At 48.8% G+C, this 14,000-nt stretch overlaps 1 protein-coding gene across 2 annotated transcripts in view; it reads left to right on the top strand.

Annotated features, from left to right (window-relative positions):
- LOC123952878 (TBC1 domain family member 2A) overlaps window positions 1-14,000 on the top strand; it is a 107,786-nt gene that overhangs the window by 34,993 nt on the left and 58,793 nt on the right. For both annotated transcript variants that reach the window (XM_046022494.1, XM_046022493.1), the window contains exons 7-10: window positions 2,446-2,556; window positions 6,588-6,766; window positions 7,826-8,302; window positions 12,568-12,688. In XM_046022494.1, the coding sequence (XP_045878450.1) occupies window positions 2,446-2,556; window positions 6,588-6,766; window positions 7,826-8,302; window positions 12,568-12,688 (888 nt within the window). The remainder of the gene's footprint in view (window positions 1-2,445; window positions 2,557-6,587; window positions 6,767-7,825; window positions 8,303-12,567; window positions 12,689-14,000) is intronic.

Genomic DNA, 14,000 nt, shown 5'->3' on the forward strand with positions numbered 1-14,000 from the left:
GGCAGTGCCTGCCTCTCTGTGGTGTTACTGTGCTCCAGGGTCAGAGGTCAGACGAGCCTGTGTGGGGTCAGCCCGACTGCCACACTTAGCCCTTGAAGGACAGGACTAGACGTCTGGTGTCCAGGTGGATGCCAGCAGGCCCAGAGCTTGGGGAGGATCTAGGCTGTTCGTGCGGTGGTTGGACTTGGCTTCAGAATCAGACACATCTGGGCTTGGTCACACCTGGTCTCGTACAGCCATGTGACCTCAAACAATGCACTTGTCCTTTCAGAGCCTCTGAGAGCACACCTGAGTGCCTTTCAGGGCTGCCCGGGAGGTTGAGTGGGGTGATGCGCTCAGCACAGCCTGGGGGCTCAGGGTGATAGTGTCAGGTGCCCACGCAGCTTCTGTGTTCCTAAACCTGCCAGTCCCCAGACACCTAAATGGAAGACTGTCACGGGTGGGGGAGGGGGCAGTCCTGGAAGAGCCTGATGTCCACAGGAGGTTGGTCCTCGTGCTGTAAACATGAGGACTCGCACCAAGCCCGCCACCCCTCCACCTAAGGATAAGAGGATGGGGCCATAGAGAGGAAGCAGGCAGATGCTTGTGCAGAGAAGAGCTGGCACCCCCTGGCAGCATTTCTAAGAAAAGGGAGCCCAGAGTTTGATCTAAGGTGTACATGGTGGGAGAGGAGGAGGACATCCAGGCTGGGAAGTTGGAATTACCTGGGTTCAGGCTGGATGGTGAGAGCAGAGAACCATCTCAGCCTGAGTACATGAAGCCTTGCAGCCCGGGCACAGTGAGGGACACAAAGGCAGGGGTGGTTGGGGTGAGAGACGCCTTGGACAGCCCCAGTGGGGGTGGTGAGAGGCCTCGTGATGAAGCCTGCCAGGGGCTTTTATTTCTAGCCGAGGAGCCCTGGGAGCATGTGGCCTTCCCACTGGGTCAACCATCCAGGCAGAAGGCAGCAGACCCCAGGTATGAATTGGAGCTTCTGGGCTGGGAAGGATCTTGGCCAGGATGCAGGCCGACCCAAGGAGGATCAAGATGGCCTGTGAGCAGGGCACCTCTGACCCATCCCTGATAATGAGATGCCACAGCCATCACAGGTGTGATGCACTTACTTTCCAGATAAGTCAGGGCCTACCCATGGTCACGCCTGCAATAGTGTCTCTCTCACGCACTTACAGCTCAGTATATTTCTTGGGTGGGAGCTGAAGGGTTTGAGTTGCAGCTAGCGAATGTCCTGGAATTGCTGGGTATAGCTGGGAACATGCATTGGCCATTGCTTCTGTAATATCCATCCAGTGGAACGAAGGTTGAGAGCCAGTGCTGTGGCTGCTCCTTTCCAGGGCTCAGGCTTCTGCTTGAGCCTCCCTAGTGCTTGGCCAGCTTTTCCTCAAACTCCCTGGCAGCAGGATCTCACTCCATCCACTGGACAGCTTGCAAAAGGAAAACTCTAGGCACAGAGATCTGCATCAGATCATTACTCATAATCAAAAGCCAACTGGAAACACTCAGGGCTCAAATAAAAAATAACAGGGGAAGGATTATGACTGAGATATAGTAAATTCACCCAAGAAAATCGTCGTCAGACATTTAAAGTAATCATCGGGAAGCTTATGTAACATAGAGTACAGTTGACACTTGAATAACGTGGGTTTGAATTGCACGGGTCCACTTACAGGCAGATTTTTTTCCTGATAAATACGGTATAGTCATGTTAATGTATTTTCTCTTTATGATTTTCCTAGTACTCTCTTTTCTCTAGCTTACTTTATTGTAAAAATACAGTATATACTGCACATGGCATATGAAATGTGTGCTGATTGGCTCTTTGCGTTCTCAGTAAGGCTTTGGTCAATTGTAGGTGATTAGCATTTAAATTTGGGGGTAGTCAAAGTTATATACAGACTTTTGACCATGTGGCAGGAGTGGGGGGGGTTCAGCACCTCTAACTCTGGTGGTGTTGAATGGTCAACTGTATTTACAAGGTGGCATTACATTAAAAAAATTTTCCACCCAGAATTGTTCAGAATGATTGCAAATGTGTGACAACATATGTTTATTTTTAAAACAAACACTACTTGGTTGTTTATTTGTTTTGGTCTCTATACTTACTATTAATGACACTTGTTACCTCAGGTCATCTCCCAGCTCCCCAGGGAGTAGTATTTGCCCCTTTTACAGATGAGAAAACAGAGAGTCAGAGGTGTTCAGTGAAGCATCCCAGGCAGGAAGTTAGACCCACAGCTTGAATGCCAGACTTGAGGCCCTCTCTACCGTATCATGCTGGGATCAAGATTAGTGAAGGGGCCTGCCTATAATACTACTTCTTGCAGACTTTTCTTCTGTTGTCATTATTAGACATTTCTAAAGGGAGGAAGTGTCGGTAGCTCATCTGAGGGTGAAGATGAGGGAGATGTTTGTGGTGCAACTCATCCAACGCTTTGGTCTCTTTTCCAGGATGACATGGAAGCTTATCGGACCCAGAACCGCTTCCTCAACTCTGAGATCCACCAGGTCACAAAGATCTGGAGACGGGTGGCTGAAAAGGAGAAGGCCCTCCTGACGAAGGTAAGAGCTGGAGTCCATCTCCAAGCCCAGCCATCCTTCGGTCCCTCAGCTTCTCATCCCTGTATGACTCTGTCCTTATCAACTGTGCTACCTCTGGACTATGCCCCTTACGAGCTGTCTTTCTAGCCTCCGGCATCTGTGCCGTGCTGATTGCCACTTTTGAGCACAGAAATGCCGATGAAGAGGCAGGCAGCCATCAATGCACCTCCCCTCCTGGCTAGAGGAACTTCTGGAGGATTCGAAGGGCTGCCACTCTTCCCCTCCCCCATTCATTTCTCTCTTTTCCCCCTGCATTTTGGGAGCCAGTTATTAAAGACTAGATATTCCAGAACAACTGCATATATGGGGAAATTAGAAAGTGACCTTGCACATCCAGAGAAAGGCTCAGAAAAGACTTGAGAACTTAAGTTTATACCTTAGGCTACCCTTAGCACAGAGATAGCCTATAACAATCAAAAAACAAAAACAATTTTTTCTCAGATTGGGCGAATCTGATTTCTAGTGTTCAGATGTCCAGTTTTCAACAACAAAAACAATCTCAAGGCATACGAAGATACATGAAAGTATGGCCCATTTGAAGGAAAAACATAAATCAATAGAAACTACCCCTGAAAAAGACCTGGTACTGGCTAATATCAGACAAAGACTTTGAAACAGTTGTCTTAAAGGTGCTCAAAAAAATAAAGGAAGATGTGGAGAGTCAAGAAAGAAATGTATGAACAAAATAGAAATATCAAAAGAGTTAGAAAACCTACAAAGAATAAAAAAATATACTGGAGCTGAAAAGTATAGTAACTGAAATGAAAGATTCACTGGAGGGAGTCAAAGGTAGATTCCAGCAGACAGGAGGAATCAGTGGGCTTGAAGATAGGACAGTGGAAATTATTCAGTCTGAGAAACAGAAAGGAAAAGGATTGAAGAAAAGTAAACAGAGCCTAAGTGATTTGTGAGACACCATTAAGCAGACCAACATACCCTTTATAGTATGGTTGTTGCAGAAGGAGAAGAGAGAGAGAAAGGGGCAGAGAGAATATGAGAAGAAATAAAGGCTGAAAACTTACCAAATTTGATGAAGACATGAATACAAACAACCAAGAAGCTCAACAAACTTCAAGTAAGATAAACTTGAAGAAATCCACACTGAGACACATTACAATCAATCTTTTGAATGCCAAATACAAAGAGACTGCTTGAAAGCGGAAAGAAAAGCAACTCCTCACATACAAGGAATTTTTGAGATCATGAGTGGATTTCTTATCAGAAACTTTGGAGGCCAGAAGGCAGTGGGCCAATATATTAAAAACAAAAACAAAAACAAACAAAAAATGGTGAACCAAGAGTTCATATCTGGCAAAATTTTCTTCCAAAAATGAGGGAGAAATTAGACATTTTCAGAAAAACAAAAATTGAAAAACTTTGTTCCCACTAGATCTGCCCTACAAGAAATACTTGGACAGTCCTGGAGGGTGAACTTGACAGTAACTTAGGATATATGAAGAAACAGAAACCTCAGTAGAGGTAAATACATGGGCAGTTATAAAACCTAGTATTATTATTATTTTTTAAGATTTTATTTATTTATTTATTTATTTGTCAGAAAGAGAGAGAGAGAGAGAATGCACAAGCAGGCAGAGTGGCAGTCAGAGTGGCAGGCAGAGACAGAGAACCAGGCTCCCTGCTGAGCAAGGACACCCCCCCCCCAATGCAGGACTTGATCCCAGGACCCTGGGATCATGACCTGACCTGACCTGAAGGCAGCGGCTTAACCGACTGAACCACCCAGGCATCCCATAAACCTAGTATTATGATAAAAATGGTTTGTAATTCCACTTTTGTTTTCTATACAATTTAAGAGCATAATACATTTCTTAAATGATTAATCCAAAAGCTAGTATTACAACAACTTTGGTTTATAACTCCACATCTTGTTTTCTACCTAATTTCAGAAACCAATGCATTTAAAAGAATTATTACTTTATGTTTTGGGGCTCACAATGTGTGAAGATGTATTTTGTGATAACAACCAAAAGAGTAGGGATGGTACTATAAAGGAACAAAATTTCTGCAAGTTATTGAGGTTCACCTGGTATAAATTCAAATTAGGATGTTATAACTTTAGAATTTTAAAGTAATCCCTATGGTAGCCACAAAGAAAATAGCTATAGAATGTACACAAAAGGAAATAAAATGGGAATTTAAACATTTCACTACAAAATATCAACACACAAAAAAGGCAGTAATGTTGGAAATGAGGGACAAAAAATGCTATAAGTCATAGAAACCAAATAGCACAAGGACAGAATTCTCTTCTTATGAATAATTACTTTGGATGTAAATGGATTAAACTCTCCAAGTAAAAGACAGAGATTGACAGAATGGATAAAAATGCATGATCCAACAATATGCTGTATACAAGAGACTCACTGTAGATCCAAAGACACAAATGGATCGAAAGTGAAAAGGTAGAAAAAGATATTCCACTCAACAGTAACCAAAAGAGATCAGGGTGGCTATATCAGACAAAAGAGACTTTAAATTTTTTTAAAGTTACAAAAGACATTATATGTTAATAAAAGGTTTAATACAGTGAAAAGATACAAGTCATGAACATTTACACAACTGATGACAGACCAGCAAAATATATGAAGGGAAAACGGACAGAACTGAAGGGAGAAGTAGATAATTCTATGATAATAGTTGGACACTTTGGTACCCCCACTCTCAGTAATGGTTAAAACAACCAGATGGAAAATAAGTAAGGAACTAGAGGCCTTGAACAACACAGTCAACCAACTGGATCCAACAGGCATAGCACAGAACACTCTACCCAGTGACAATAGCACACATATTCTCCTCAAGTGTGTATTGGACATTTTCCAGGGCAAGCCATATGCTAGGCCACAAATGCTATCTCAGTAGATTTAAAAAGATAGATACCATGCTAAGTATCTTCTCCAACTGCCACAGGACGAAGTTAGAAATCAATAACAGAAGCAAAACTGGAAAATTCACAAACCTGTGGAAATTGAGCAACACACTTTTCAACAATGAGTCAAAGAGGAAATTATAAGAGAAATTAGAAAATACTTAAAGGTCAAAGAAAAAGAAAACATAACACACCAAAACTTAGGAGATGCAGCAAAAGCAGTATGATGGCCTGAAGCTGGGGCTCAGCCAATGTTTGGAGAAGGAAACCCTGGACAGGAGTGCAGCAGAATGGCAGCCATGGCCCAGAGGTTCGCCCTCTGCCACCCCAGTACGAGACAGGAGCCAGGCTGGTCCGGAGGTCACGGCGATGCACTGAGGCCAACTTTTCCTGTCTGGCTTACACAGAAGGAAAGTGGGCCCAGGAAAATGACCTGACTTGCTCAGCATACCCAGCTTATGGAAAGAGAAATACAAAAGTTCAAAACAGAGGCAGGGAGTACACAGGAAGGCCACCAGTGGGAGAGAAGTGGTATGTTGGAGGAATGGAGAGAGCTGAGACTGCAGAGGCAGAAGGTGCAGGGCAGTGGCCAGAGCCTCGTGGCCCTCTCCTAGGCACTGCTCAGTAGTAGCACTACAGAGAGCTGCTCTAGGCCAGGTGCCCTGGGAGGGGTTTACACACAGCTCGCCTAATCCTCACCAGAGTCCTGGGGCAGGCTCTATTATTTCCATGGTTTAGATGAAGAAGCTGAGACACAGAGAGGTTAAGCAACTTGCCGTAGGTCCCCCAGCCAGCTGTGGCTGAAGCAGGATGGGACTTGCAGTCTCCAGCAAGAACCCACACTGCCCCAGCCCACCTCTCCCCTCTTTCTTTGGAATCCACCTGCAGCCCTGGGCCTGGCATTCTGGCCTGGAACTGCTTGTGCCTTGCTATAAACCCTTGGGTTTGGGACCCGTCTCCTTTCCCTTAGGTGATGGGGTAGGGGTGGGAACGGGGTGGGAGATGCCGCTGGAGAAGGGCTTTGCTGCCTGCAGCTGCTCAGGCCTCGTGGGGGGCAGGGGGTTGCCAAGCAGATGGCCTCACAGCCGCTCCCCACCCTCCACAGTGTGCCTACCTTCAAGCCAAGAACTGCCAGGTGGAGAGCAAGTACCTGGCTGGGCTGCGGAGGCTGCAGGAGGCCGTGGGGGGTGAGTGTGCTGAGCTCCTCAAGCAGCTCATCCAGGAGGCACTGCAGTGCGAAGCCGGGGAGGCCTCAGCTGAAGGCGTGGAGCTGAGCCCCGTCAGGTGAGCCGGGCAGCCAGCGAGGGCGGCTCTTGGTCTGCGTGACCTGAGGGCACCCGGCCGCCCTGCTGCTGGCTCCTGCTATTCACATACAAGCCCTGCATGCCCCTTACTTTCTCATATCTTCAGATAAACAAGCATGCTCTTGGCATGAGCCCCATATTACAGTTGGGGTGATGCAGGCTCAGAGGAAGCCGCCCCTTGCCCAAGGCCACACAGCCTATTTGTGCGGCTGACCTGGGTCTACCCCTGAGAGCACCATTTTTTCTGCTTCCCTAGGCTACCTCCCTGAGGTGCTTGTCAGAGTGGGGAGGAAGGGAGACAAGCCCGCTGCCTTCCCTGAGCCAGGTCCTTGCTGAGCACGTGAACAGGGGCAGTTAAATATAATAGAAGGGGCTGTGGGTGGGAAGGAGCCCAGACTTTGGAGCCAGACCTGGCTCTCTCATTATGTGACCTTGGACGAGTCACTTTACCTTTCTGGGCCACATATTCAGCCTCCATCAGATGTGGGCTAAGATCCCCGCCTTGCGGATCAGTAGGACTAAATGAGACAGCACATGCAGAGCACACAGTGAGGGCAAAGAACTGTGGACTCCGCAAAAGGCCATCTGGAATGGACCCCCAGTTCTCCCATCTTGCTTGCCACTGCTGCTGCCTGTTCCCCATGCGTCTTACTCTCTGTGCACGTGGGATTCTGTATTGGCAGTGCCAGACTCCATGAGCCTAAGGCCTCATGGGGTAATAAGAGGGTCCGTTATATTGGCACAGATGCACTTACTATGCTCTTACTGTGCACCAGGCACTGTCTAGGCCCCGAGCATTTTACCACAGAAGATATCAATGGGTCTTCATGAGGCAGAGCAGGAATTCTTCTACCCATTGTAAAGATGAGCAAACTGAAGCTCAGAGAACTGAAGTGACCTGCCCAAAGCTGCATGGCTAAGCCACAGTGAAGCCCAGGAAGGAAGTTTGCCTGGGGTCCCCCCTTGGCCCCCCCTTGTCCTGCCCCTTGTCCAGGCAAGGGCTCTGCAAGGTGCTGCTAACATGGGTTTTTGCTGGCAGTGAGTATGATGAGTATGGCTTCCTGACGGTGCCCAACTACGAGATGGAAGACCTGAAGCTGCTGGCCAAGATCCAGGCGCTGGAGGTGCACTCCCACTACCTGCTGGCGCATGAGGCCGTGGAGCGACCACTGCGGGAGCGCTGGGCTGCCCTGGGTGATCTTGCGCCCTCGTTCGAGCTCAAGCAGCTGCTGCGGGCAGGTGTGCCCCGAGAGCACCGACCACGTGTCTGGAAGTGGCTGGTCCACCTCCGCGTCCGGCATCTGCAGAGCCCCGGCCGCTACCAGGCGCTGCTGAGCCAGGGCCAGGTCCGCGAGCACCCTGCCGTCCGCCAGATCGAGCTGGACCTGAACCGGACCTTCCCCAACAACAAGCACTTCACCTGTCCCACCTCCAGCTTCCCCGACAAGCTACGCCGGGTGCTGCTGGCCTTCTCCTGGCAGAACCCCACCATCGGCTACTGCCAGGGCCTAAATAGGTGAGCATTAAAGCCCTAGGGAGGGCATAAGGTTCTTTACAGCACCCCTGTGTCTCTTTGAAGCCTCCCAAGAACCTGGAGAGGTGAGTTCAGGAGGCTTGATTCCTACCATACAGATGGGGACAACATGGACATGTTCAAGATGGAGGGGCTCCTAATGCTATGATCTTTCCTTTAGCTCATGTTCAAGGTGGTGCCACTCACACAGACAGCCTTGTGAACGGTCCCCGGGAATTCTGTAGTGCACAGCTCAGCTCGCATAGTGCAGAACTGTCTGGTGAAGGATCATTTACTTTAAACAAAACCCATTCAAGGGAGCCCAAGAAAAAGAGAATTGGTAAATGTCACAGCAGAAGTTCATAAAAGCCAGGAAAAGAAAATAGAGGACAACAGGGCACCTGGGTGGCTCAGTCGTTAAGCGTCTGCTCTCAGCTCAGGTCATGATCCCAGAGTCCTGGGATGGAGCCCCATGTCACGCTCCCTGCTCGGTGGGGGGACTCTTCTCCCACTCCCACTCCCCCTGCTTGTGTTCCCTCTCTCGCTGTGTCTCTCCCTGTCAAATAAATAAAATCTTAAAAAAAGAAAGAAAGAAAGAAAGAAAGACAGCAGAGGACAAGACCAGATGGTCATTAGAAACCAAGGCATCTCTCTCCTGCAGGCCACCACACTACACAACCCCAGGGGTGCTGTGGGGACAAGTCCCCCAGGCTGTGCAGCACCACAGTCCTGCTCTGCAGCCCCGCATGGGGCCGCTTCATTTCTGGCCTCACTCGCTCTACATGTCTGCTTCCTTTTCTCAGCAGACCAGCCTCTGTCTGTCATTCCTTGGACATTTAGGGCCCCTTGAGGCTGTCAGAATGGAGACCTCAGCCCCAGAGTCTGGAGCCTTTTCAGCAAATCCTCCCACTGGTCAATACCCTCATGTTCCAGGCGGAAATTCCCAAAGGAAGGAATGTGATTGACCCAGCCTGGATTCATTTCTGCTTCTGGTCCAACAGTAGGACGGAAGGGTTTGGGAGTGGAGGTGGGGTGGGGTCACCTGCTAGGGCTGCCCTCTCCAGTACTTCAGGACTCTCATGGATGCCCCCCAGCTGTCTCCCTAGGGATTACATAATTTCAGATATTCTCTAAAGCAAGTTTTGACTCAGTTCAATTTAAACACGCATATACTCAAGTGAAATTTACATAAGACATTCTGCCCCCACCCCCAGAGGCGGTGTGTGACATTTATTTAACACGGAATAAACATTCAGAGAGTCCCTGCTCAAACCTGAATGATTCCTAAGGGTAGAGATTTTCGAGCCTGATTTCCAGCATAAATTGGATGAAATTGAGCATATGTACATGTTCAGTTACTGGAAATTCAGAGTTAAGGCACAGCACAGCTAATCTAAGTTGGAGGGGCAGAGGGAAATCCTGTAGCAGGAAGGGTCTTGAGATAAACCTCCCAGAAGGAAAGAAGCTTCTCCCTGTGTGGAAAAAGGCAGCACAAAGGCTATGGAGGGGCATGTAGGAAAAACAGATGGGGGGGGGGGGTGACACCCAGGATTCTTTCTTTAACTCTTTCTCTGAATGCTTTTTTAACTGATAATTGATGTTTAGGCAAATATTCATAGTATTGCTTAAAACTGAAAGTTACTTGTAATGGGAGGAGCCCCTTCACCCATGGAGAGTGGGGCCCTTTAAACCCCACCCTGCGGGCCGGCCCCTTTCACTTGTCTGAGTGCCGTCATCTAGTGGCAGCCGATAGAACAGCGTGCATGGTGTCCCATAAGACCCTGCAACAAATCAGCCTGTTTGTTTTTTTTTTAAGATTTTATTTATTTCTTTGTCACAGAGAGAGAGAGAGAGCACAAGCAGGCAGAGTGGCAGGCAGAGGCAGAGGCAGAGGGAGAAGCAGGCTCCCCACTGAGCAAGGAACCCGATGTGGGACTCAATCCCAGGAGTCTGGGATCATGACCTGAGCCAAAGGCAGCCGCTTAACCTACTGAACCACCCAGGTGTCCCCAGCCAGTTTAGTTCTATTTTATTTTATTTGTCTTTCAAATCATCCTGTTTATAGGGTGACAGGTATCATAGTAATGATACAGTGCTAATTTAGGGCAAAAACTTTAAAGCCAATTCTCTTTAAACTGTAAGTGTAAGTGTAGCTGTTTCTGGGGCACCTGGGTGGCTCAGTGGGTTAAAACCTCTGCCTTCAGCTCAGGTCATGATCCCAGCGTCCTGGGATCGAGCCCCGCATTGGGCTCTCTGCTCAGTGGTGAGCCTGCTTCCCTTCCTCTCTCTTTCTGCCTGCCTCTCTGCCTACTTTGTGATCTCTGTCAAATAAATAAATAAAATCTTTTAAAAAACCAACCAAACAAACAAAACAAAACAAAAAAAGAAATAGCTCTTTCTGTCCCACATCACCACACTACCGCCTTTGTAGACCCACTTGAGCCTGGATGCTGTAGGGGTTGGAGTCTGGCTGCAGCCCTGAGCAGTTGGTAGACCCTGGTTGGTACCAGTAGCCTCTCTCTACTGACCTTTCAATGTGTGCAGAAGTCTGTGCTGGTGTCTGCATCCAGCTCCTGGACTGAGCATGTCTCAAGGCTCCAGTGGGATGGGGTGGGGTGGGGAAAACACCAGGCTGACTTGGGGAGCCCTGGGTTCTATCTTCACTCTGCTAAACTGACCCTGTGACCCTGAGCAAGTGACTTCTGCTTTCCAGGACTCAGTCTTCCTATCTGCAATAAGTTTATCTAGATCGGGGATGACCAGCAGGAAGCACCTGCCTGGAGCCCTGTCTTGTGAGTTTCTGAGGCAGCCTCCAGAGTCAGGGGAAAAGAGCACAATGATTAGTTATGTCTGCCCTGGACATAGACAAAAAAGAGTGGTGGCCAGTGTTTCACACATTTGCTATCCCGGAACTAAATGACCTCAGAAGACCCCCTTCCCCAACTTTGAGAGGGGAGAGTTCTCTGTTGTCCAAGAAACCTGTGACTCTTCTTTCCTCCACTCAGCTCAGATACAGGAGGGTTTGTACAGATAATTTAGCCAGAGTGTAAAGAAATTCCTTCCCAATCTACTGGGGAGAGAAAAGGGGTTACTTTTTCCTTTGGAGAATTGACCCTGTTTCTTTAAATAGTGTGAAACCCAGAAGAGACTGGAGATCATGAATCCAGTCGTAAGAGTCCAGAGAAGGAAAACTAGCTGGACATTGAAATGTGTTCTTTAAGCCCAGCAAGACTGTGAGGCTTCACACTGCTATAAGGTGGCATCTCCCTAAGGGTGTTCAGTGGGTGCACTGTACAAAAGGGGCTCCCTAGCTCCACTGGACAGCCTTGGGTTAGAGTCACATAGGGTTTTGTCACTGCAGAATTTCTCAGAGGCTTTTAGGAAGATGTTGTATATCATCAGCCTCTAAAAGGGGGCTAGAGTACGTAGCATTTCCCAAACATTTTTTGAATTTGGGACCTTGTGTTCATCTAGCATCTTGAGAGACCACTGCATCTTGGGAAATGTATTTCTGGATTGACTGTGGGTGAGACCTGCCAGGAAAGATGGAAGAAGTAGAGAAAAAATACTTCCTCTAGGCCGACATCCCTGCTCAGCCCTGTGGGTTTTTTCCTTTCTTACCATGATCTCAGTAGAGCCTTGTGATAACTTTGGGGGGAGTTCAGGAAGCAAAGGAGAGAAAGAATTCTGTGTAGTGAGCATCTGCTATATGCCAGATAGTTAGCAAGGCACTGTAAGTCTGCCTTCTCGCTCCAAATGCCATACAGCCCTGGGAGATAGAGATTGTTAATCCCCCTTCACAGATGATGAAAATAAGGCCCAGAGAGGTTAACACACTTGTCAAGGTCTCAAACCCTGTGGCTATTAAATGAGGACAGCTCACATTCATAAAGCACTCACTAGCGTTGGGCCCTAAGCGGGGCATGTATCTCCTGCTAACTTCATTCATCCATAATAATAATTATTATGAGGAGGCTGAGCCTCAGAGAAGTTTAGGAACTTGCCTAGGATCACCCAGCCAGGAAGCAGCAGAGCCAGAATTCATACCTAGGTAATGGGACTCCAGAGCCCTTCCCTAGAGACTCAGATCCCCCCATTGCTCTGGAAATCCCCTCTGTAGTCCTTCCCCAAAGCACATTCATCTCACCCCAGGTGCTGGAACAATAGCTGGTTAGGGAGTAGAGTTGGACCAGAGGTCTGCCTCTGCCACCCTCTGTCTAGCTGCAGCTTCTACATATCACCCCAGGCCTCCTTTCCTCCCATTCCAGACTGGCAGCCATCGCTCTGCTCGTCCTGGAGGAGGAGGAGAGTGCCTTCTGGTGTCTGGTGGCCATTGTGGAGACCATCATGCCAGCTGATTACTACAGCAAGACACTGACGTCATCCCAGGTGAGCAGGGCAGGGATGGCCAGGACTTAGAGGCCACGTGGGTTGGTGCCCCTGGAGTAGTTCCTTCAGGCCAGTGAATCTCAGAAGAGTCGAGAAGCTCTCAGGCCTCCATTTCTCCCTGTGTTCAAGGGGCCAGTAACCTCTCCCCCGAACCCGTGGGCAGTTTGGGTGAGCTGATGGGCTTTAGACTTGTGGGGGCCCTGCCCACAGCATAGACTGTTGTTATTCCAGTGGTGACACTAGGTTGTGAGAAGTGGTTTGGGCCGGGGGGGGGTTGTGTTTTTGTTTTGTTCTTTTCAGAAATGGTTTCTTGGCGGAGGGGAGGAGAAGAAAATCTAGAATCTCTTGCTTTTTGCCAGTAAAGAATTTCAAAACTGAGGTCAGGTGGGTGGAAGTGGGGCTCAGGGTGGGAGGTGGGGACGAGTCTCTGCACACGCTCGTCACAGCCTCCTGAGAAGCACAGCTGCCTCCATCCTCGCTGCCCTCTCACTCTGAGCCCCAGCCAGCCCTAGAGTCAGGGGCAGCTAGATCCAGAGCCCACCCCTCCCCTGGCCAGCTGCATGGCCTTGTGGCCACCCCCATCTCAACCCCAGTTTGTCTGCTTTGGGTGGGAGTACTTCTTCTTGGGCTTGTTGTCAGGTGTAAATGCGAAACCATTTCCCATCTCCCATGTCCTCTCTCACTTCAGCCCTCACCCAGGCCCTGGGGCTCCCGCACTCTCTGCTTTATGCAGAGACACCATGCATAGGGGACTTTCTCACTTCCCACCCCGAACCTACCAGGTCACTTCCTGCCCACCCACCCCGTTCCTCTCCTATTATGATCACCCAACACTGATTGCTCCTGTGGGACACCCACCTGGGCAGGAAGGTCAGCGGACACGTGGATGACCAATGCGAAGGAGGAAGGTCAGGGCTGGAGATTGAGACTGAGGAGTCGCCAGGGAATAGGTGATGAAACGGAAAGGGAGGCCCAACCTCATGGTGGCTCAAGGGGTGGCCCATTTCCCTGAGACGAAGCTGAAGTCCCCTTCAAGTTCACTGCTCTGCCATCACTCACATACTGCTTTCAGCCCCCTGCTCACAGTCACAGGACAGCTGTACCATCTCTGCCACTGTGGCCATGGTTTCAGACTGGAAGAATCAGAGGTGCAAGGCAGGCGCGGGCTCCACTTCCCACAGCTCTCCCGCCCGGCAGGTGCTGCTTATACCTTATTGGTCAGAACTATGTTACATGGCACCTCTCACTGCAAGGCATGCTGGGAAATGTTCCATATTTTATGGTCATGCTTTAATGTCTCCAAAATTGAGGT

The sequence above is a fragment of the Meles meles genome, chromosome 11 (assembly GCF_922984935.1).
Source record: "Meles meles chromosome 11, mMelMel3.1 paternal haplotype, whole genome shotgun sequence".
NCBI classification, from domain to species: Eukaryota; Metazoa; Chordata; class Mammalia; order Carnivora; family Mustelidae; genus Meles; species Meles meles.